A 25081-nucleotide genomic window follows, 5' to 3' on the forward strand; every position below is an offset into this window, starting at 1 on the left:
GTTATTAGTCTCAGATCTCACCAGCTAAAGCCCAGTCCTCCAACACAGCCCCTATGCCCCCACTTCAATCACTAATTGTAAATCCAGATTGGGGTTTGTTTCTGATCAACTGACTGTAGATCTGAGGTTACAAAGATCTCTTTTTCTTTTGCACTTGATTTATCTATCTGTTAGAGCAGCTTACAAAACTCAAAGGCATAGTATAATTCAGTTAACAGATTACTTATGTATTATAGAAACTTATTATTCAGGAATAGTCCATTGGAAGGTGTTGCAGAGGATAAAGATATGAGATTGTTTGCGGAGCTTCCGTGTCCTCTCCATGTGCATTCCTTTACCGAGATCTCCTCATGTTCACTAATCTAGAAGCTCTTTGAGCCTCTACAGCCTCTCCAGTCTCTCAGGAGAGAGTACAGTGGTGAAGTTGCTGATCTAGCTAACCTGGCTTCAATCCCTGTTACCACATACGGTCCTCTTAGCACAGAGCCAGGATTAAGCCCTGAGCACAATCAGGTGTGAATAAACCCTCCCTTCTCTCCCTGCAAAAAAAGACTTCAGGAGGAAAAAAAAATATTAGCAGTTAGTTGACTTGAACTCAAAAATAGTAGTAATAATAATAGTAGTTGTGGTAGTCATACTACTACAAATAATGATGCTACTAATAGCTATCCTTGAGGCGATTCATATGCACATGCCAGTTGCTGTCCTAAACTCACAAGAAACCCATGTGTTGGTGATATCATTCTCATTTTATTGAGAAGACTGGCAGAAAAAGTTTTATAACTTCCTGGGTTACTTAGCAAATACTTGAGTTAGGATTGGAATCCAAGCACTCTGGGTTCAATGAAAAAGGGACAGAGGGTGGGGAGGGTGTAGCTCCAATGGTAGATCATATGCTTTGCATGTGGCGGGACCTGGGTTTGACTCCTGATACTGCATGTCGATCTCGCTCCCCGCACTTGACTGGTTATGGCTCCAAAACAATCAAAATAATTAAGATGGGGAAAAAGTAATAAGATGGAGAGAAAGACAGGGCGGGGGGTAAGATGTCTCAGTCACTAAAGTGCTTGTGTAGCAAGTGTGTGTGATGAATTCAACCCCTGGTGCTATGTGTGTCAAGTGTGGTCCTGGCAGAACCTGAAGACCATTTAGTATTTCTTGGAAAAAAATTTTTTTTCAGATCCTTTAAATCTGAGCCATAGTCTGTTGGGATAGAGGATTCTTGGTTGGAGGTTCTTTTCTTCCAAGACTAATCATACCATTCTCTTTTTGCATGTAGATTGCATTTGACGAATCTTATGTGAGTCTTTTGGGGGTTCCTTTATAAGTGAGATAGACTCCTAAAAGCAAAAGCTGCTTTTGCTTCTAGGTGTGTGTCTGTGGGTCTTGCCATTTTGATTATAGTATGTCCTGGTATTTTTTTGTTTGTTTAAAATTCTTTAGTATTCCTGGATCACAGTAAATGTCTTCCTCCTTGATTGGGGAAGTTATTGGCTATTATTTCTTGCACTGCTAGTACCTTTCTTTCCTCTCCTGGAATCCCTGTGATACGGATGCTGTTCCTCCTAATGCTGTCTCATACATCCCTTATGTTGTCTTCATTGTTTCTAATTCTTTCTCCTCTTTATTTTGGATGATAATTCTCTACCTTGTCCTTGAGGCCACCGATTCAAATTTCTCCTTTTTTTATTCTACTGCCAAAATCCACAATTGTGAGTTTAAGACACAACTATTGAATGATTTAGTTCAGTTACTTTTTGTTTGTTTGTTTGCTTTCTATGTTCGGGAGCCATACCTGTTGGTTGTCAGGGGTTATTCTCAACTCTGTGCTTGGGGGTTGTTCCTGGTGGTTATCAAGGGACCTTAGCAATTGAATTTGGGTTGGCTGTATGCAAGGCAAATGCTCCAAACCCTGTGCTATCTCTCTGACCCTGGTATAAAAATTATCTTATTCCATTTAACTTGTGTTTGAGTCAGATCTTAGATGTGCCTAGAATTTCTATTTTCCATTTCCTGTGTTAAATAATATTCTACAATAGAAATTGTTACACCGTTGCTCTTCTTGACTTCTAATTGTGCAATATAACAGCAACCTATAGATCAACTTTCTTGAGCAGCTTGTACCATTGGCTTTAAATGTCTGGGCTAGAAAATGGAAAAGAACAAACAAGAATTATTTAGGGTGTTTTTTCACAACACATACTGCTGAGAATTTTTATAGCTTATCTTCTCTGCTATCCCTCCTTGGAAATTCATGCTATATGAAAGTGAATTTCTTTCTTACTGGAAGAACTTGAGATAGTCCTCTGATACATTAGTTTATTTTTATTGTTGTTGGGGGAGGGTACCCACCTGGCAATGCTTAGGGATTGATTCTGGCTCTATACTCAGGAATTACTCCTAGCAGTGCTTGGGAGACTATATAGGATGCCAGGAACCAAATGCTGGTCAGCTGTGTGCAAGGCAAGTGCCCTACCTTTGTATTGTCTCTGTCCCTGATGCTAGTTTTTTTCAGTATACCCAAAAAAGAAACTAGCCTGCATAGCACTTATTTTTATTTCCAAAAGTTATAATTTATTCATGAAAAATGGCATTTCAGAAAATAAATAACTGCAAATTTAAATAGAAATTAATCTAATAAAATTTTTAGTAATGGATAAAGAACATACCAGAAAAGTTCTTGGTAGGAGCTGGAGCCATAGTACAGCTGGTAGGGCAGTTTGCCTTGCTTCCAGCCTACCCATGTTCAATCTCAGACATCCTATGTGGTCCTTGGAGCACTGCCAGGAGTTATTCTTGAATGCAGAGCCAGGAATGAACCCTGAGCACCTCTGGGTATAGTCCAAATACTGGAAAAAAAAAAAAGAGGAAAATGAAAAGTTGTTGACTATAAGGGGAAAAAATCCTGAAAATGGTAGTCTTTCTTTAAAAACAAATTCAGACCATAGACAAGTACTAAAGCTAACACAAAATAGAAGTTCTTAAGGATTTTCAGTCTTTCTTCTTGTTTCATTTTTTTCTTGCTTTGCATCTATGAAGTTTATCTTTTCTGTAACCAGTACCCTGGAAATTGCCAGGTTTCACTTGTCTGCTTTCTGGTCTGCCTCCAGTTTAGGTCCCTTCTTTTCTTCTCTCTTTACTCTTGAATTAATCCTTTACCTACTTCACAGGCCGATTCTTTGATGAGAATGAATCCCCTGTTGATCCGCAACATGGCTCTAAACTGGCGGATTATAATGGGGATGATGGTAACGTAGGTGAGTATGAGGCAGACAAGCAGGCTGAGCTGGCTTACAATGAGGAAGAAGATGGTGATGGTGGAGAGGAAGACGTCCAAGGTGAGCGTGGGCCTGGCCTCCATGCTGTGACCGTGAAACTCACCAAGTTTTTTGGTTGAATTTGTGTAGAATTTTTTTCCACTTAGCTATAATCTTAATACAAAGAGGTTCTGTGCAGTTTTTCAGTTTTATTTTCAAACCATTTTATGATAGTGATATTTATAGATCTGAAAATAATTTTTCAAATAATTTTTGGTTTTAGTTATATTTTTAATTGATATACTTAAATTTTGAAACTAAGAGTCTTCAGTAATTTTAGAATTATCTGCCTCTAGATTTTATCCAAGACAAATATTATCAGAAAATAATTTACTTTCTCTATTTCTCATCTAACGGTATTTCATTATTCTTGGTACAAGTAATGAGAGACAGCCTTTTGATTATAAGGAAAACCACAAAGGGAATGTTCTCCTCTATATGAAGATGATTATTTCACTACTCAGCATAGGAAGACTGTTTTAGAATTTTTCTTCTGAAAGGTTTAAATTTTATATTTAGGAATACACAGATTCAACATATCTTCCTTGTTACCTGTTATTTCTGAGCTTTTAACTTCATGAAAGTTCAGAATCTACCTATGTGCATGCAGCCCTACCCGTGCATGCTTTCAAAGTATGTTGCTTTATTACAGATTTTTTTGGGCCTGTTTTCTGCCTGCTTATATAATTTACTAGTATTTGTGGAGCTTCTTCTCTCCAATAAAAGCTTATTATAGACTTAATATGTGTTAAACTCAACTTATAATCCTGTGCATGAAATACTTTTCAATGTAATTTGTTGATCTCTTCCTTAACTTTTGTTAGAATAATTAACCATTATTTAGATTTATACAAGAATTATTTTTATACGACTCAGAAGAAAAGATGCTACATGTGTAACAGAAAAAGGGAAACTAGATACTCCCACTTCTGCCTTGGCATTGTATTAATAGTATATTCTAGATTAGGAGAATGATAATAAATGTTAGGATTTATAATAATATCATTAATGAGAATCACCAAATAATTTTAGATATAGTAAATAGATTATATTCATCTTTTCTATAATATCTATCTTTCATAAATCTTATCATTTTTCATTGCTTCTATGATTTATTTGGACTATATAATTATTTAAAATGTTCTAAGGCGAGGCCGGAGCGATAGCACAGCGGGTAGGGTGCTTGCCTTGCACGCGGCCGACCTGGGTTCGATCCCTGGCATCCCATATGGTCCCCCAAGCACTGCCAGGAGCAATTCCTGAGTGCAAAGCCAGGAGTAACCCCTGAGCATCACTGGGTGTGACCCAAAAAGCAAAAAAAATAAAAAAAAATGTTCTAAGGCTTTTCATGTGTGTATATCAAAAATTAATCTCTGGAGGACAGAAATTTTCATTTATTGGTGTCTCTTTTGTTTGTGTCCTTTTCTGATTCCATATTTCCCTATCTCCTTATATTTAGCACACACCGGACCTGTAGTAAAAGTTGTAAGCTGATAAATATGTATGCTTTTCTCTTTGAGTTTTTATTCTTCTGTGACTAGGACAATAATTACTTAACTTGTTTTTTTTTTTTTTTTGGTGATTGTATCACACCCAGCAGTGCTCAGGGACTACTCCAAACTCAGTGTTCAGGAGTTGCTCCTGACAGTGTTCAGAAGGCCATGTGGCTGTGCAAAGGATTGAACTCAGAATTCCCGTGTGCAGAGCAGGCACTTCAGCCAATTGTGCTATCTCTATACTCTAATCCTTGTTCAACTTCTTTTGGGGGGTTTGGTTTTGGTTTGTGGGCCATAATGATCGAGGGCAAGTCCTGGCTCTGTGATGAAGAGTGACCCCTGGCCATGGGTAAGGGACCTTAAGCTGTGCCAGGAATTTGAAGCAGGGTTGGCAGTAAGCAAGGCAAGATCCAAACTCCTGTACTGTATCTCTGGCCTTTTTGTTTTATGAGTGGGGTTTTTTGTTTTGTTTTGTTTTGTGACCATACGTAGTAGTGCTTAGGGATTACTCCTGGAGTATCAGGGGATCTAATAGGTGCTGGGGGTACAACCCAGTCAGCCATGTGCAAAGCAAGCACCTCACTTTGGCCAGTATTTAACTTCTTAAAGCTTGCTTAGTTTACATTTAAACTAAGTGTAAATGTAATAAGATGGAGTGTCTTCCATCTTATTGGATAATTTTAACATTTTTATTGGATCAATTAATTTCAGTAAGAAAATTTATTTTTGTTTATGTTTGTATTTTTGAGGAATTGGAAGGTTGTACCACACCCAGTGGTACTTTTATTTGTTTTTTGTTTGGGGGCCACAACCAGCCATGCTCAGGGTTACTCTTGGCTCTGCACTTGGGAATTACCCTTGGTGGTGCTTAGGATGCTGGAGATCGTATGAGATCCCAGGGATCAAATCCAGGTCTGCTGCTGTCAAGGCAAGTGTCCTAGCCACTGGAAAAATGCCCTGTTCATTCCCACCCCAGACCTACACCCAGTGGTGCTTCTCCTGCAGGCAAAGTATGTGCTCTGTCCCATATTCCATGATCTCATTTTTGACTGTCTTAAATTGCTGACTTTTACCAAAATTTCTTGTGTATGTGGTTTTTTGTTTGTTTGTTTTGTTATTTTTTGGCCCACAACCACTGGTGCTCATGGCTGATTCCCGCCTTTGTACTCTGGGTTCAATCTGTTGGGACTTGGGACTGTATGTGATGCCAGGGATTGAACCTGGGACAGCCACATGCAAGGCAAGCACCTTATTCCCTATACTACTGCTCTGGCGATAGTGTTTGAGTGTTTTTTTAAATTATTTTTTAAAATCTTCAGTAGAGTACCTTTATTTTCAGTGACTTTTCACTTGCTTCCCTGTATCATTTTCCTTCTTACACCCCAAGTTTTCATTGTCAGTTTTCATTTTAGCTCTAGTACCCTCATTAGTGCCTTGTCTTTTCTTTCACAAGAAAATAAATTATTTGATTTAAGTAATATAAGGCAATTACCTAAAATAATATCCTTAGTGATGTAAGAAAGTTTTGGTATATCTGGGGGTTTCCTGATTTACAAGTAAAATTTACTTCAGCTGGGAGTTACCATTGAATTTTTTTTTTTTGCTTTTTTTTGGGGTCATGCCCAGTAATGCTCAGGAGTTACTCCTGGTGGTGCTTGGGAGACCATATGGGATGCCGGGGACTGAACCCAGGTCGGCTGCATGCAAGGCAAATGCCCTACCTGCTCTACTATTGCTCCAGCCCCTGAATGGTTTTTAATCCCAATTTGAGGCTCACTAGATGTTAGTCACAGAAGGATAGGGCAGCTGGTAAGGAGACTCTTCACAGAGAAGAGAGAGATGCGAGAACATGAGCTCCTGAAAATAAAGAGGGCTAAGTTTGGATGAACTAAAAAGGAATAGAGGAGGTCCAAATTATTTTATACATTTTTTTCCCAGTAATTCTTCAGATATGTAATACCAACTGTCAAAATGTGGGGAAGATGGTTATGGCTGTTCTCCAGCTTATTAACAGTTTGGATTCCAAATGTTTATTTTTGCCCAAATATTAAATATTTACTTATTCATTTATGGCATTTTGGATTACACCCAGTGATGCTCAGGGGTTACTCCTGGCTCTACACTCAGGAATTATTCCTGGTGGGGCTCAGGAACCATATAGGATGCCGGGGATTGAACCTGGGTCAACCCTGTGAAAGGCAAATGCCCTCCCCACTGTTCTTTCAGGCCAGCCCCAAATAATTGGAATTTGAAAGTATTTCTCCATAGCTTCAATGTAGAAATAATGGTTCCTAAGCCAATTTGCACTTGTAACCAAAGCATGCAGTAGAATAGAGTGGGGGAAAAATTAATCCCAACATTAGGAAATTAGCTGTGATTTGCTTTTCAAGTCACTCAGAATTTCTGAGCCACAGTTTTTTTTTTTTTATCTGTAATGTGAGAGTGCTGAGCAAGAATAGATAATCCTTCTTAGTTCTCAATTTCTGTGGTCACATTCACAGTGGACTAGTGGAATTATTATATATAACACAGTATTATGAAAAAACTTACTTCAAATTTCAACATGCCTGAAACACATCTTCCCTCAAACACAGGAAAGAAAATAGAATCTTTACTGCTACTGTTGAGACTGTCCAGCCAGAGAGAATCTGATTGAGGCTTAGACTCCAGATGCACTATCAGGGTTCTAACAGTAGGGGCTCTTCTCTGCTCTCTCTGGATTTTGGAGTCTTTTTCTCAAACTGTCAGGTTTCAAGAGACTCCAGCAATCCACTGAGATTGAGGCCTCAACTAAGGACACTTTGGCTTTGGTCTCTGAAATTCTGAAATATGAAGTGGAGGCTTTGGCCACATCTCTGCTTATAGGGGCTTGCTTTATTTTACCGATATCTGTCTATATGAATTAGATTTTTGGCACAGTAAAGTTTGCATAGTGTTTTCTTGCATGATTAGTGAAGTGTATTTTTCTTATGTTTACAATCCTAATTTATTTTTAGTTCTTGTATTTTTCAGAAATTATTTTATAATATTGAAAAATAACTTTCTGGTTTCTCTTTGCAACCCAGTCAAAGGATTAACTATTATAATTAACTGTTAACTCTGGGGGTTGGGAATGTAACCCAGTGGTAGATCACATACTTTGTATGTGTGAGGCCCTAAGTTTGATTCCTGGTTGTGTGAAAAATAAATTACAATACTTACATATACAAATACTTATATATACATATACAAAATAAATTACAATATATTTATTTTATTCTTTATTATGATAAGGAGATGGGTATTTTTAAATTCTATTCACTACATTTGTTGTTGTTGTTGTTGGGGGGCAAGTGTTTGGGCACACTGGCAGTGTTCAAAGTCTGCTCCTGGCTCTATGCTCAGAACAACCCTTGACTGTGCTTGAGAGACTATATGTGGTATCAGGATGTAAACCCAGGCTTGGCCACAAGCAAGGCAAGCACCCCCTAACCATATATTTAATCTCACGGAAGTTCCTACATTGTTTACTAAAATATGAAATGCTTAAAATAGGTACATGGAAGGTACATGGAAGGTAGCTTAACCTGGTGCTTAAGTGCTTAGAATTTGGAGTTATATTACCTCAATTTGAATCTTAGCTTTATCACTTCTGAGGTCTTTGACCCTGTGAATGACCTGACTGTACCTCAGAATTTCCTCATTTGCTAAAGAGGAATAAATATAATTACCTAACAATTGTTATATGTACGAACATGACTTAAAATTTATTTTTTCAGCCCTTAGAACAGTGTATCTTATGTTGTAAACAATGTATATAGCTGTTTATTGAACAAAATAATAATAAAAGCAAATCTAGAACTTTGTCTCTGGGTTTCCTGCCAGAGAGAATAATAGCATTTTGGGTTTTTTTGGGGTTTTTTTTTGGGGGGGTCACATCTGGCGATGCACAGGGGTTACTCCTGGCTCATGCACTCAGGAATTACTCCTGGCGGTGCTTGGGGGACCATGTGGGATGCTGGGAATCGAACCTGGGTTGGCCTCGTGCAAGGCAAATGCTCTACCTGCTGTGCTATCACTCCAGCCCCAATATTAGCATTTTGACCCATGAATTAATACAGGCCTACTGCTGTATGATTTCTCTGGCCCCAGATCACACTGTCATATTGTCCCAAAAGTTGGCAGAACTTTGTTTTATTTTTTGTTTTGTTTTTGGGTCACAGCCAACAGTGTTCAAGACTTCCTCTTGGCTCTACACTCAAGGATCATACTTGACAATGCTCAGGAGGACCATATGGCCTTCTGGGGAAAGAACTCAGGTCAGCTATGTGCAAAGCAAGCACCCTACCGGCTGTACTATCACTCTGGCTCCTTGGTAGCACTTCTATAAAGGTGATCTTCCTTTTATTTAAAAGGGGATTTAGAAATTGATAAGTTATAAACTTTGTTTTTCCTTTCATGGGGCTGGAGCAATAGCGCAGTGGGTAGGGCATTTGCCTTGCACATAGCCGACCCGGGTTCGATTCCTCCACCCCTCTCAGAGAGCCTGGCAAACTACCGAGAGTATACCGTCCGCATGGCAGAGCCTGGCAAGCTACCTGTGGCATATTTGATATGCCAAAAACAGTAACAAGAAGTCTCACAATGGAGATGTTACTGGTGCCCACTCGAGTAAATCGATGAGTAAGGGGATGACAGTCATGATGATGATGACAGATTTTTTTTTTAATTTTTTAAATTTTATTGAATCACCGTGAGATAGTTACAAGCTTTCATGTTTGGGTTATAATCACACAATGATCAAACACCCATCCCTCCACCAGTGCACATTCCCTACCACCAATATCCCCAGTATAATCCCCCTTTCCCACCCTCCCCCTGTCTCCATGGCAGACAATATTCCCCATACTCTCTCTCTACTTTTGGGCATTATAACTTGCAACACAGACACTGAGAGGTCATCATATTTGGTCCATTATCTACTTTCAGCATGCATCTCCCATCTCAACTGGTTCCTCCAGCCATCATTATTTTAGTGATCCCTTCTCTATTCCATCTGCCTTCTCCCCTTCGCTCATGAAGCAGTCTTCCAGCTATGGGACAATCTTCCAGGCCCTCGTATCTACCGTCTTTGGGTGTCAGCCTAATGTGATGCTACCCTACACTCCACAAATGAGTGCAGTCCTTCTATGTCTGTCCCTCTCTTTCTGACTCATTTCACTTAGCATGATACTCTCCATGTTTATCTATTTATAAGCAGATTTCATGACTTCATCTCCTAACAGCTGCATAGTATTCCATTGTGTAGATGTACCAAAGTTTCTTTAACCAGTCATCTGTTTTAGGGCATTTGGGTTGTTTCCATTTTTGGCTATTGTGAACAGTGCTGCAATAAATATATAGGTACAGATGTCATTTCTACTATGCTCTTTTGCATCCTTGGTATATATTCCCAGAAGTGGTATTGCGGGGCCATATGGAAGCTCAACTTCTAGTTTTTGAAGGACTGTCCATATTGTTTTCCAGAAAGGCTGGTCCAGTTGGCATTCCCACCAACAGTGAAGGAGCATCCCTTTTTCCCCCACATCCACGCCAACACTGGTTGCTTTTGTTCTTTTGAATATGTGCCAGTCTCTGTGGTGTGAGAGGATATCTCATTGTTGTTTTGATTTGCATCTCCCTGATGACTAGGGATGTGGAGCATTTTTTCATGTGCCTTTTGGCCATTTGTATTTCTTTTTTGAGGAAACTTTTATTTATTTCTTCTCCCCATTTTTTGATGGGGTTGGAGGTTTTTTTCTTATACAATTCTACAAGTATCTTGTATATGCTGGATATTAATCCCTTATCAAATGGGTATTGGGTAAATATTCTTTCCCATTCTGTGGGCTCTTTGTGTATTTTGGGATGACAGATTTTCTTTCATTCATTTACTGTTAATTTTACTACTTTTTGAAATGAAGTAAAATATGAATTGTTGATTATTTATCGTTCTGCATCAGATTTATTTAGGTAATTTCATTATACTTAATAGATAAGTGCAAAGAGGTTCTTGGTAGAAATTTGAATTTTGTTTAGAGTAGATGCAATGAAAATGGATCTCAGTTTATAGTATAAATTATAAGAAAATTGCTGAGCTGGCTAAAGATGTAGCTTAGAAGTTGCCTTGCATGTGTGAGATATTAAATTTCCAACACTGCAAAAAAACCCTAAAACTAAAAGGTAAAAAAAAACTAAAAAAAAAAGGTATTTTTTAATGCAACATCCCCAAAGTCCCCTGTAATTCTGAAAAAACTATATGAAGTCACCATATTTAAATTTTGCTGAAGTGAACAGTAAAACCAACAAAAATTCTCATATTTATAGAGGACCTTGGTTTGTGTGAGATTTAAAAATTTTTTTTTTTTTCAGTTTTTGGGCCATACCCAGCGATGCTCCAGGATTACTCCTGGCTCTGCACTCAGGAATTACTCCTAACAGATCTCAGGTGACCATATTGGGTGCCAGGGATCAAACCTGGGTTGGCCACATGCAAGGCTAAAGCCCTATCTGCTGGACTATTGCTCCAGTCTCTGTAGAGGACTTTGAGTACTACCTACATAGGTACTACTTTATTTTTCTACCGGTAAAGCATTGTTATCCTTATTCTACTGAGACGGTAATTAGAGATCCAAAGAGGTTTAGGAACTAAATCATGTTTATTGTCTAAACAGAATTAGAATTGAGTTTTTCTGTTTTAAACCTTTGTTCTTATTATTCATTTAAAAATCTCTAGAGGCTTGCTCAAGTCTGTGTTCTCCCTGAACATAGACTTCCAGAACAGATACCTCACTTGCTTGTCTCAGTGTTTCTTTGCTTATTTCTACTCTTGAGAAGCCTGTGTTCTCTCTAGAATATGTACTTCTCTCTCTCTCCCTCCTCACATCTTTCAAAATAAGTTTCAATAAAATCTTTTTTTTAAAAAAAAGACCCTAAAGTAAGTGATAGTACTTCTTCCTTTAAAAATATTCATAACAAATTTTTATAAATTCTTGTGTGTAAGTGTATTAGGGGCTGGAGATACAGGGAGGGAGGACACATGCCTTGCATACAGCTTACCCAAATTTGATCCCTGGCATCCCAGAAAGTCCCTTCAGCACCGCCAGGAGTGTTTTCTGAGCACAGAGCCAGTAGAACCAGTAGAAACCCCTGAGCATCACCAGGTGTGACCCAAAAACCAGAAAAAAAAAAAAATTATCTACGTACTTTTTCTACTCATCCATGGTGTAATTAATTTGGTAATTATTTAGTAAATTATTTGGTAATTAAATTAATTTAGTAATTTGTTTAGTAATTAAATTAATTTAGTGAATCATTTAGTTCAGTAATTAAATTAATTTAGGAAAGCCCTAAAAGATGTGTCTATAGCCATAGGTCAGTTCCTATAGCATGAATCCTAAGAAGAACTTTCTGGAGAGATGCCAGTGATTACTTTCATTTTTAAAGGCAAAGATAGGCTGGAAAGATTGTGGAGTGGGTAGGGAGCTTGCCTCGCATGTAGCCAACCTGTTTTGGGTTCAGGCAACACCTTACTGTTCCCTGAACCCTGCCAGGCATGATCTCTGAGCATATCCAGATGTGATCCAGAAACAAGAAGCACTAGCAATAAAAAAGAGCCTCTTAGAGAGTACTTGGAGACCTAGGTTTGATCCCCGTCACCTCTTGGTCTCCTGTGCACTGCTGGGAGCCACCTCGTTCAGTACTGTTGTGAGTAGTCAAACAGACTGAGGAAGTAGCCTGACAGTCAAGAACTTGCCTTCCATGTGTTGATCCCCAGCATAACAAATAAAGTAAACAAAGAAAACAAGCTTGTTCTAATATTTTTAACATTGATTATTTTGTAGTTTCCAGTTTATAGCAAAATTATAAATAGAATAATTGCTATTGGCAGACAGACTTCAAGTGGCAGCTAATACCAAGAAGAAGATAGAAAAAGTAAAGTGATCAATAGCCAATTAAGTAAACTGAAGTTCGTTTAATAGCGATACTGAAGGTGATTTTAAGGGAATTACTTTGCTGGAACTGGAGAGAGAGTAGAGCAGGTAAGGCACTTGCCTTGAAAGTGACTGACCCAGGTTTGATCCCCAGCACCTGATGGTACCTCGTAAGCACTGCCAGGAATAAGCCCACACCACTGGATGTGGCCCAGAAACTGAAAAAAGAGAGAGAGAGCTTACTGTGCAACAATATTACATAATTCTTTGACATGAAAATATACATAGAATGGTTTCTACCTAACCTCTAAAGGACTAACCTGTCTATAAATAAATTATATAAAAGGATCAGTTCAGTGTTCATAGGTTCTTAACATTTTGCTAACTGTTTCTAGCACTTCATCCTCCCTCCCTCCATTCCTTCTTCCCTATCATAAAAATATTTGTTCAAATTAAGTCCAAATTTGTAGACTTTTTGCTCTTTAGTCAAGAGCTAAGATATAGTACACATTTGCAGAAACTATAAACTAGTACATGGAAGCTACTCAACACTAAGAAAAAACATGAGGCATCATTTGTTTTCTTTGAGTGATTTTAAAAATAATATTCTGATACAGAATAATTTTCCTTACAGATGATGAAGAACGAGAACTTCAGATAGATCCTGCCGACTATGGAAAACGTTTCAATGATGTTCTTTAAGTCTAAAAAGAAAAGTTCAGAAAACCTAAAGTGCTGTAAAATGGAGTAATTTCTACTTTGTTGTTTTCACTTTTGTTGTAAAGAACAGTTGCATCAATTGTAAAGATACATTGAGATAGACTTAAGAAAAAAATTTAATGATGGAGAATACCCATGTACATATGTGAACTTTTTCATATTGTATTGTCAAAGAAGAGACTTTGGGTTATGATACAGTTGAGCCAAAAAAAAAGTAAGCAAAACTGTAATCTTTGCATTTAAAGCAAACTAATGTATAATTTACATTTTTTTTAATCTTAATTCTTTCCACAGATGGACAAACAGGAAAATATGGGTGTACAGTTTATATATTGCACATAGAATATTCACAGTGAGAACAGTTCCTCCACTGAAAAAAATTTTATATACTAATATATTATTATTAGTCCAACAGGAATTATTGACATCCCCCGCCCATCTCATAATATTCAAGAGTTATACCTATAATAGTCACAGAAACAGAAGAACCAGGTTGCCAAACACTGGGCTGTACGTGTGCAGAATTCCTTCCCTGCTTATATCTGACATGAGTGCTGGTATATTTCGGAAAATAATCTTTCTGGTGAGGTCTAATGGAGGATGAGATAATCTGCAAAGATAAAACAATATTTATAAGTTATACCTTAAGTTCCTGAAGTTGTGAAATGCATGATTGACAATATATTTTTGATTTTTGATTTTTTCACATAATGCCAGTCCTATGATGAGAACTGGCTAAAATATTAATATCTTGAGTTAAAATTGGTGGACATGTTTATGATTTAAATGCCGAATTTTTTTTAAAAGGCTAAAATCAACTTTGAAATGAATCTACAATCAGTATTTCAAAGTTTCTCTGGTAGTTTTAGTGTTGAGTAGACTTTCGGAAGTACTAAATAAGGAGTTTTAACAGATTTTTATTAATGCACAGATAAATAGAAGTACAGTGAGTTCTACAGCCATTTTATTAAAATAGCTTAAAAGTTTGTAATAAAGATGAAGAATCTTTGTAATTACTTAATATGTTAGTTAAGAACCCATAAGCTTCATATTTGCTAGACTTACAAAATTATTTTAAATGCATTTGTCTTTTTGACACTATTCAGTAGAATGTGTAAGCTAGCTAATCCTTGTGTTCTACTTTAAGACATTTTCAATCTTACCATTGCCCCTCCCCCAAAAAAGTCTTAATTGTAAGGAGAAATTTGGATTGTTAACTGTTTTACAGAAGAGATGCTGTTAATTGCATATAAATACACAGTCCCTGTACTCAGGTTTAGTAAAAATCAGAAGTTTAGAAGTGAGAACAATTGTTCCCTCTTGGAGGCACAAAAAATTCTCAGAATACAGTTTGAAAATTATTTAGTGACCAGGAAAAGGTGAAGTAATTTACTAAATTGTTTTTTCTACCATATAAAAAAGAAATAAGCCTTTGCTATCAGTAGAGTAGGGCCTACCCTGAATAGGTATGTTAATTCTTTTTTTTTTTTAATTGAGTTAAAGGGAATTATTGTGTACCTTTCAGGTGTTAGTGTAGGAAGATGAATCTAAAAAGTACTCCTAGAGTAATACTTTATAAAATACTGTAAAATATTTTCATGAAAACCATGAACTTTTTTGCCTTAGTTCTTTTGTCATAAAAACAATTATTTGGTTTAAAGCAAAATTTCTCCAATTAGCATTCTAGAAATTTTATAAACTGAAAAATCTTGGACCAATTGATAATATGTCTGACTGTATTAACATTTTAGTGCTATAAAACATGTGAATCTCTTAAAATTCTGACATTCTACAATCTGTATTAAATATGTTGGTTTTATAATGTTTTGCTTCTGCCTTAAGATTTAGGTTTTTTTAAATGTATTTTTGCCCTGAATTAAGTGTTAATTTGATGGAAACTGGTTTTAAAATCATCCCTTACTGGGTTCTAATAAATTAAAGATTAAACTTGTTTCACTATTTTGCTGATTCTGATAATACATCATGCTCATGTGATTCAATAGTTACATTTCAACACTAAGACTTTTATCAGTTTGGAATTTAAAGCTAAGCTAAACTAGAGTGATAGGAAATTTTACACTAGGATTAGTTTATTTAACAAACATTGAATGGGTCCTAACACTGAGATTTGTTGTTATAGCTAGTAAAAATATAACAAATTATAGGATAGACCAGATTTCCACTCATATGGAACCTACATTGAAGTAGGTAAAGTTCAGACAAAATAAAAGCAAACACTTGAACCAGATAATTTTATTCCTCTTCATTTGTGATGAGGCCTCTCCAGAGGTGCTTCAGGGTCTGTAATTAGGACTTCAAAAATAAAAAAAAAAAAAGTATTTATTTTTAAACCTTAAAATTGTATTCTTTTGGGTTTCTCATTTGTAACATATTTGTTAGAATATGAGGATAATCATGTTTAAAAAAAATTTATAATCGGAATATAGCCCTGTAATAGAGAATGTACATTGCATGTATGAGGCCCCGGGTTTGATATTTGACACTAAAAACAAGGGAGCCGGAGTGATAGTACAGCAATTAAGGTGTTTGCCTTGCATATGGCCAACTTGGGTTCAATCCCCATATCCCATTTGGTCCCTGAGCACTGCCAGGAGTAATTCCTGTAGAGACAGGAGTAACCCCTGAGCATCAGGTGTGACTTAAATAAAATTAAAGCAGAACAAAAAATGTTTATTTAAGAGGGAAATCACCACTTGCCGTATTGGCTTTTGGCTTATCTTGGAACTTCTATCTCCTCACATGTCTCACCTTGGGGTTCTAATAAGTCAAACAATGTAATACATTTCCAAACTTGAGGTTATTGATTGAGTCTTAGACATCACATCTGGGTCATCAATATTCAATTGAATTGAACTACATCCACTTCCAACACTAAAGATATTCCTTATTTTGAATTCCAAATAAAATTTCAACCAACTATCCCAGAAATATAGTAGGGGAGGGAGCAATAATGGTCGAAATTGCATAAAAGTTACTGCAATTAAAACTAATTTAGTGCAATTGAAACAAGTATTTAAGGAACCAGAGAGATAGTACAGGACTTAGATGCTTTTCTTGCAAGTAGTTGACTCTGGTCTGATCCCTGACACATCACCACCAGAAGTGACCCGAGTAGAGCCAGGAGTAAGCCCTATGGTGTGACCAAAAAAAAGCAATGGCTGAAGAAATAGTATAGTAGGAAAGGGGCTTGCCTTGCACATGGCTCACCGGGTTTATTGGTGCCATAAGCATAAGTAAGAGCCAGCAGAAGTAAGCCCTGGACATCTCTAGGTATAGCTCCAAGAAAAAAAAAGGGAAAAAAAGACATGAATACTGCCAGATTTGTTGAACTAGCTCCCATTTCTGCTATTATCTTTATTCTCTCATACCAACTCATGTCCTTCAAAACTCTAACCAACACTTAGTTTCATTTTTAAAAGTATGAGAGCCTGGGGCCAGAGAGATGCTTGTAGTCAGGTAAGATGCTTGCCTTGCATGCAGCTGACCCTAGTTCAATCACCAATACCACAGATGGTCCCTCAAGCACCACCAGGAGTAATTCTTGAGTGCAGAACCAGGAGTAACTCCTGAGCATCTCCTCAGTATGGCCCAAAAACAAACAAACAAAACAATATGAGATAGGCAGGAGGGAGAGATAGTTTCTTGCACACAGCTGACCAGGACTCAATCCTGAACATCCCTGAGTACCGCCAGGAGTAATCTGAGTGCAGAGTTAGGAGTAAACCCTTATCACTACCAGGTGTGGCCCCCAAAAAACAAAAAACAAACCAACAATAAAAGTATGAAAGCAGAACCCAGAGGAATCCTTCATTGGTTTAAAATGCCTGACTTAAAATTACAGTCATTAGTTGTCACCAGTGGCACCACATGTGTGAGCCTAACAACTCTGCTATCTGTAATCCTCAGCACTGCAGTCAATTTCCTGCCACTCTGCAGCCAGGTAATTTGTGAATATTATAAGAAAGGATGCAACCTCTGGCAAGTAGCACAACTAAAAGATGTTTGAGCACCATGGCAAGCACTTGTGTGAGCCTCTGCAGCATGCCCTGGCAAGCTCTAGAATAAAAGTGTATCACAGCTGAAGGAATACAACCCACCATGAGCACCAAGGCCAGGTGTGCGAGCACCATACCCTGACATGTTACCCTGGTGAGCACCGCAATAAAATGAGCAGCACAGTTGTATGTTGTATGTGCAAAACCAAGTCATTGAAACAACTTAAATTATCATGAAAGGAACAGGAGTAGATGGTAGAATAAAAAAATCTCAGGGCTGAGAAGATAAGTCAAAGGGCTGGAGTGCATGGTTTGTATGCAGGAGACCCAGCGGTTTTTTTTGTTTGTTTGTTTGTTTTGGGTTACACCCAGCTGTGCCTCAGCTTACTCCTGACTCAGTGCTCAAGGATCAACCAGGGTCAGCCACGTGCCTGCCATCTTATGATTGTGGTCCAGGAGCCCCAAGGTGTGATTCCCTAGCATGGCTTGGTCCCCCAGTTACTAGAAGCAATGCCCCCCCAACACTGCTGGGTGTGGTCCCCAAAACAAAAAATATCAGAGCCAATTTCTGTTTCTGGCTATGACTGCATAATTTGACTAGCCCTTCTGGATTAGTAATAACAACTATAAAGTACTCCGAACTGTTTTCAAAATAAAATTTCTGAAATTCAGTTAAGCCCCACAATCACCTGCTTCCTTTAATATAAAGAAGTTGGAGTGTTGAAGTAAGAAGAAAGATCATTTACTGGGCAACTAAAGTAATTGGAATGTGTGGGATGGAGCATCAGAGAAGAGGGTGCTATTCAGAGGGGTGACCTCAGAAAACCATATAATGCTGGCCCAGAGAGGCAGTATGGCATTAGTGTTTATCTTTCACTTGGGCCAACACTGATTCAACCCTCAGCATTGAATATGGCCCCCTGAATATTGTCAGGGATGATCCTTGGGCATCACTCCTTTGTGTGGCCCCAAAAGAAAAAAAAAGAGTAATTAAAAAGAAAACCATATAGTGGTTCCTACAAGAGAATGATTAGTGGCTGGGCTTAATAAAGCCAGAGCAAGGCCACTTGATGCTTATAAGACAAGAGTTGCTGCACAGTTGAGAATGGAACAGAGAGATTTCAACGACCAAGAAGTGTTGGCATAAATGCAATGATCCAAAGAGGGGGGGAAAAAAAGTGACAAATGAGATGAAGAGTGTACAGGACTTCTTGTATTATCTTTTTCTGTAAAATAAATGATTTCAAAATAAAAATTAAAAAGTGAAAAGAATGCAGTGTGAAGAGCTTCTTGCCCTGCAAAAGTGGAAATCTCAACAACTTTGGCATCCAGTTCAAACACACTGGAAAGGTTGCACCTGAGGAATAAACAGCTACTGTAGATCAGGCCTAGTAAGCTTTTAACAAAATTGGCAAAGACTATAGAGATTATCTTGTGAAGTTAGAACATAGGAAACTTGGGGCTGGAGAGATAGTACAGTGGGTAGAATATTTACTTGGTACATAGCTGATAGGAGTTTCATCCCTGACACCCATAATGTTTCCTAAGCCCATCCAGGAGTCTCTGAGCTCAGAGCCAGGAGTAAGCATCACTGGGAACAGCCCAGAAACCAAACCAAAACAAAACAAAACAATCCCAAAACACCCCCCATAAAACGAACAAATAACTCAGGAGGCTAAGTACACACACATACACACACACATACACACATACACATGCACGCACGTACACACATGCACGTATGCACACACACACGTTTTTTGTTTTGGTGGCCAAACCTAGCGGTATTTGGATTTTATTCCTGGCTTTGCAGTGAGGGATCACTCCTGGTGGGCTCAGGGGACCATACAAGTGCTGGGGATAAAGCCTGAGTTGGCCTTGTGCAAGGCAAATGCCCTGACTGCTATACTATTCCAAGACCAACAATCCTGAAGTTACCAAGAGAGGACTCTGAAAACCAGTTCTATATTACTGAAGAGTGCAAAGAACAGACCCCTGACTCTAATTTCACTTTTTTCTATTCACTTACATATATCTTAACTGCACCAGATGCTAATGATATATGCTACCTTTAAGCAAACATGTAGCTCTCATATGTATGTGCAACTTTAGCACCACTCAAATCATCCTCATGCATTATTTCAACCCCATAGTTAACTCACTCCTTAAATTTTTTTTTCTTCTTGGGTCACACCCAGCGATGCACAGGGGTTACTCCTGGCTCATGCACTCAGGAATTACTCCTGGCAATGCTCTGGGGACCATATGGGATACTGGGAATTGAACCCGGGGGTTGGCCGTGTGCAAGGCAAACACCCTACCCACTGTGCTATCACTCCAGTCCCACTCCTTAAAAACCTTCACTCCACAACCTTGTGCTGACTTTCCTTTGAGAACATCCACATTCACACCTTGGGTGCATACTAGTACTTCAATAATCTATCTTCTTTTAGCCACAATTTTCTGTCCTTAAACTATTTCTCAGGACAAAAACAAGAGCCTGGACTTTGGATGAGATCAGCATCTCTTTTATTTCTTGCCTCTGCAAAGAAAAAGAATGTCCTTTGAGATCCACAGCTCCCAAACATTGGGTGGCAGAGACTCAATCCCTATTTTTGTTTTTGGTTTTTCAGTCATACCCAACTCTGCTCTCAAAGCTTATTCCTGGCTCTGTGCTCAGCGATCATTTCTTGCAAGCTCTGGGAGCCATATGTGGTGCTGGGGATTTAACCCAGGTTGACCGCATGCAAGGCAAGTGCTCTACCTGCTATACTATCCTCTGCCCCCTCAATCCTTATTCTTGGCAGATCAAGTGGAACTTGTGCGCTATCTAAGCAACTTGTGTGCCTCAGAAGGGCTGTCCGGTATTTATCCTAGGTCTTATTGTTTTATTTTGGGGTCACACCCAGGTGTGGTCAGGATTTACTCTTGGCTCTGTGCTTAGGGGTCATTCCTGGAGGTACATATGAGGTATTGAGGATCAAACCCAGGTCAACCACATACAAGGCAAGCATTTTACCTACTGTACTCCCTGCCCAGCCCCATTTTTCTCTGTTAGTAACCTTCCCAGGAATTTAGACTGGTAGTACCTATTCAGGTTAAGGTCACATGTCTTTTTCAGGACCCAAAAAGAGTTAAATATCCTCCCAGCTTAGATTGTTTGACTCCCCTGAGACTTGGATGGCAGGGATTTAGTTTCCAGATTATGCAGACCTAGGTGTGGACTGACAGACATTTCTAAGATTGACAGTTGAGACTGCCTGCACCTTCCCCAAGTCTGAACTCTGGCAATAGTACCAGGGATCCCACCCAGAACCTAAAGCTTGTGAGGCATGTGCTTTACAACTAAATCACATCCCTGGCTATAAATCTATAGTTTTTCTTTTTTCTTTTTTTTTGAAATAGGTGTCATTCCTAGCAGTTCTTGGGCTCAATATTCTAGCACTACCAGGCTCACACCCAGGAATTTGTGCAGTTCGGACCTTGAGACCAGAGCGATATTACAGTGGGGAGAGCACTTGCCTAGCATGCAGCTTACCTGGGTTTGATCCCCAGCATCTCATCTAGTCCCCTGAGCCCACTAGGAGTGATCCCTGAGTGCAGAGCCAGGAGTAAGCCCTCAGCACATCCAGATATGGCACCCAAACAAACCAACCCAGGACCTTACACATGAAAGGCATGTGCTCTACTACTTTAACATATCTTCAACCCCTAAAGAATATTTTAAATGGTGCTAGAGAGATTGTATAGAGGGTAGGGCACATGCTCTCAAGAGGCTGACCCTGGTTGAATCCTGGGTGACACCAGTTCTGGCCCAAAAACCAAAAGAAAAAAAAAAACTCAGTGAAAAGTTGTAGCAGATAGTCATTATTTTGTTAATTTTTGGTCTTGTTTTGATTTGTTTTTTGGGCCACATACCCAGCAATGCTGGGACAGTTGGTTCTTAGCTCAGGAATCTCTCCTGGCAGGGATCAGGGACGGAATCTGGGTCAGGCACATGCAAGACAAGCACCTTACCCACTGTACTATCTCTCTAGCCTCACTTTAATATTCTTAAGACTTTTACTTTTAAAATCTCTGATGAGGTTTTTACTAACACTTAATCACAATAACTACCATTTAAGTATCAAGGAAAAACACCTTGCTAAACGCTTTCACTAAATAATCTCATTTATCTTCACAACAGTCCACTATATTGCAGAAGAGACTAATAGAGACCATTGAATATAAATGACTAAGGTGAAAAAAAGAACATAAGAATTAACATGTTTGAAAAACAGTGCTAAAATGTTAAATTGCAAAAGCATTTAGGCTTTTCTAAACTTAACATCTAGCAATTAGATTGCACATGGGAGACAGTAGCATGGGGTGTAAAACACAGAACAGAGCTTGAATCCTAATGTATATCTTATTTGCTGATTTGAGAGCAAGTTTTTGAATGTGAATAATCTGGTTTGGATGCTGGGGATGGAACCCTGGTCAGTTGTGTGCAAGATAAGCACCTTACTAGCCCCATCCAGAAATATTTCTAATTTTCATTTGATTTTAAAGTTATTCTAATGATCATTTGAGTGAGGAGGGATGGGGGAAATTCAAAGGGGTGTTTTACATATAGGAGGCCAGAGTTGACATTACATCATTACCCCAAAAGAAAGGGGATAGCTTGAGCACTGAGGAGTGCGATGCCAAGATAGATTTGTAGGGTTGGGGATATTCTTTCATATTGATGGGGAGACTGGGAATGTATCTGTAATAGAGCATTGGCCTTGCATGTGTGAGTCCCCAAGCTTGATCCCTATACTATATATTACCCCCACCCCATACACAGAATCAACTGGTGTAATGTTGGATAACATTGGATTGTCCTTGCTCCTCCCTAAGGGAGCTTAGGTTTACTGAGTTACTCCCACAACAGTGCCCTTGGGGCACACAATTCCATCCAAGAATTAATAATCCCACATTGCTTTTCTCTTTCCTTTATGTCATTAGCAGGGTTTATTTAGCAGTGTCCTTTTTGTACAGGAAGACAGTTCATGCTATGCTTTTGTAACATGGGAGTTCATTGACTCCAAAATAATATTTACTCCTCAGCATCCATATTTACTTAACTTAAGCCTCAGTTGCCCTTAGTTCCTAGCACTCCAAAGCAGGGTCCCAACAAAGGGACTGGATGGACCCAGGGCAAGCTGTGAGCTACCCTGGCATCGAAAGGAGACAAGCTAAGAGCCATAAGTATAAATTAAAAGCATGGTCAAGTAACTGGATAAGGACCCTGCTGGGGTTAGGAAAGACTAACCTGGCCTGAGGACTATGGTCTGGAATATATAGTGAGATGTCCCCAGGAAGAGCCAACCTTTAGGCTTAATATATCTCCTACTGTGTTCATACAAAATGACTAGAAATATTATAAGAAGTAATTTACTATGATGGGTCTTATTCCCCTGACCCAGAAAGAGCCTCCAATGTGGCACTGTTGGAAAGGATGAGTAAAGAGAGGCTGCTAAAATCTCAGGGCTAGGATGAATGGAGATGTTACTGCTCGAGCAAATCACTGAACAATGGATGACAGTGATACAGTGAAATTTACTATGATTGTTTAAATAGATTACTATCAGAGGAAAGGAGAAAGCAATACACCCTAGATGGAATCCCGCCCTAGAGCAGATCTCCTAGTAATCTGGAGTGCTCAACCCTCAGATGAGATTTTGTCCTTGAATTAATCTCCTAGAACTTCCCCTGAAGGAGTGGCTTAATCTCTGTTTGTTGTTATGACAATGCTCAACCCCACTTATGTGTACCCCCACCCTTCATGATTCCTATATAAGTATGCTGTAAGGGGAAAGAGGGAAGGATGAGAACTAAGACTTTGGGACTTTGAGGTCTTTGAGGACTAGACAGTCTGTGAGGATGAGAAGGAGGACTAAATGATGATGGTGACTAGAGGGTAGAGAACTATGAGACTACAGTGATACTAGGAAGGACATAACAAAGGAGGACTTTGATGTCTACAAGGAGACTAGGATGATGGAACAATGATTACTGGTACTATATACTATATATAGGACCAAAACTATGACTACAATGATTGTGCTGTAAGGGAGAGATCAGACTACACTGGGGAGGAGAGAGAAATAAATTGACTATCAACCAGCCTGGGGCCCAGTTCCTGTTTTCTCCATTCTCCTAGTCCTTTGTCTGTCCATCGCTGCCTTGTCCAACCTTGGGAAGCAGCTCTTGGCCATCGAACACTCAAGTCTCTCTTTCCCCCATGCTTTTTTTTCTTGGGAACCCACAGTGCAATATATATATATATATATATGTATATATATATATGCGATGAACAAGGGTTACTCCTGGCTCATGCACTCAGGAATTACTCCTGGCGGTGCTCGGGGGACCATATGGGATGCTGGGAATCAAACCCTGGTTGGCTGCATTCTAGGCAAACTCCCTACCCACTGTACTATCGCTCCAGCTCCCGTAATTTATTTCTTTTCTTTTTTTTTTTTTGCTTGTTGGGTCACACCTGGTGGTGCACGGGGGTCATTCCTGGCTCTGCACTCAGGAATCACCTCTAGCTGGGATGCTGGGAATCAAACCCGGGTCAGCCGCGTGCAAGGCAAACGCCCTACCCGCTGTGCTATTGCTCCAGCCCCAATTTATTTATATTTCTGTTGCTTTCTGTAACTGGATAATTAGTAACTGTTGATTTACAAATAGTATTTTTGGATTCTTTTATTCCCTGAGCTATAAAAATATATACTTGGGGAAACTCAATAAATATTGCATTACTATTCTTGCACTAGGAAGTTTTAGGTTAGTATATTAATCAAATCACTACAGTTTTAACAGGATTTCTGGTAGGTAATGCTTTCAGAAGCCATACTCACAAGGTTCTCTTTCTTACCTCATGATTCTCTCCACTATTTCTTCCTGCCTTCTCTAGTCCTGGCATGCAGAACTTTCCACTCAATGAAGTCTCTCCTTCAGGATTCTTCTATCTTATTTCCTAGACACACTTCCTTTTTTGCAATATTGTTTTACTCCTCCTTAGTCATCTCGTGGAAACCTTCCCAGGCCACCTTCACTATCACCCCTCAAGTGCTCTTATGTCTGCCAAGAACTTGTGGGCTAAGGAGACAGCCGAGAAGCTGGACTGCTGCGTGTATCTGGGGTTCCATTTCCAAAACTGCATGTTGCCCCAAGCACAGGGTGGCCCTGAGCACTGCTTGGGTGACCTTTCCTTCCTCTCAATCACACACACACACACACACACACACACACACACACACACATCCCTTGTCGCTGTATCACAGTACAACAGTACATTTATATTTATCTTCTTGGGTGACCTTTCCTTCCCCTCAATCACACACACACACACACACACACACACACACACACACACTCTTTGTCACTGTATCACAATAAATTTATCTTCTTCAACTGACTCTCAGAAGTTCATAACTACTTGTTTACTGTGTACTCCTAGCTTCTAGGACGCTCCAAACACGTCGTCATTTTTCAACATTCCTCGAGTGATAGAAATTTTGGAGTTTGGTATTCACTGGGGCCTGACC

General features: G+C 39.0%; 1 protein-coding gene across 3 annotated transcripts in view; it reads left to right on the forward strand.

The window, feature by feature from the left end:
• The window catches only part of GOLM2 (golgi membrane protein 2), a 70608-nt gene extending 55172 nt beyond the window's left edge, over positions 1-15436 (forward strand). Inside the window, exons 9-11 of one of the 3 annotated variants that reach the window (XM_055131385.1) lie at positions 3171-3338; positions 9016-9184; positions 13400-15436. In XM_055131385.1, the coding sequence (XP_054987360.1) occupies positions 3171-3338; positions 9016-9182 (335 nt within the window). In that variant the 3' untranslated portion in view covers positions 9183-9184; positions 13400-15436. The remainder of the gene's footprint in view (positions 1-3170; positions 3339-9015; positions 9185-13399) is intronic. The other 2 variants (XM_055131386.1, XM_055131387.1) reach the window with 2 other exon arrangements.
• Positions 15437-25081: the final 9645 nt, after the last annotated feature.

Source organism: Sorex araneus, chromosome 3 (genome assembly GCF_027595985.1).
Source record: "Sorex araneus isolate mSorAra2 chromosome 3, mSorAra2.pri, whole genome shotgun sequence".
NCBI lineage: Eukaryota > Metazoa > Chordata > Mammalia > Eulipotyphla > Soricidae > Sorex > Sorex araneus.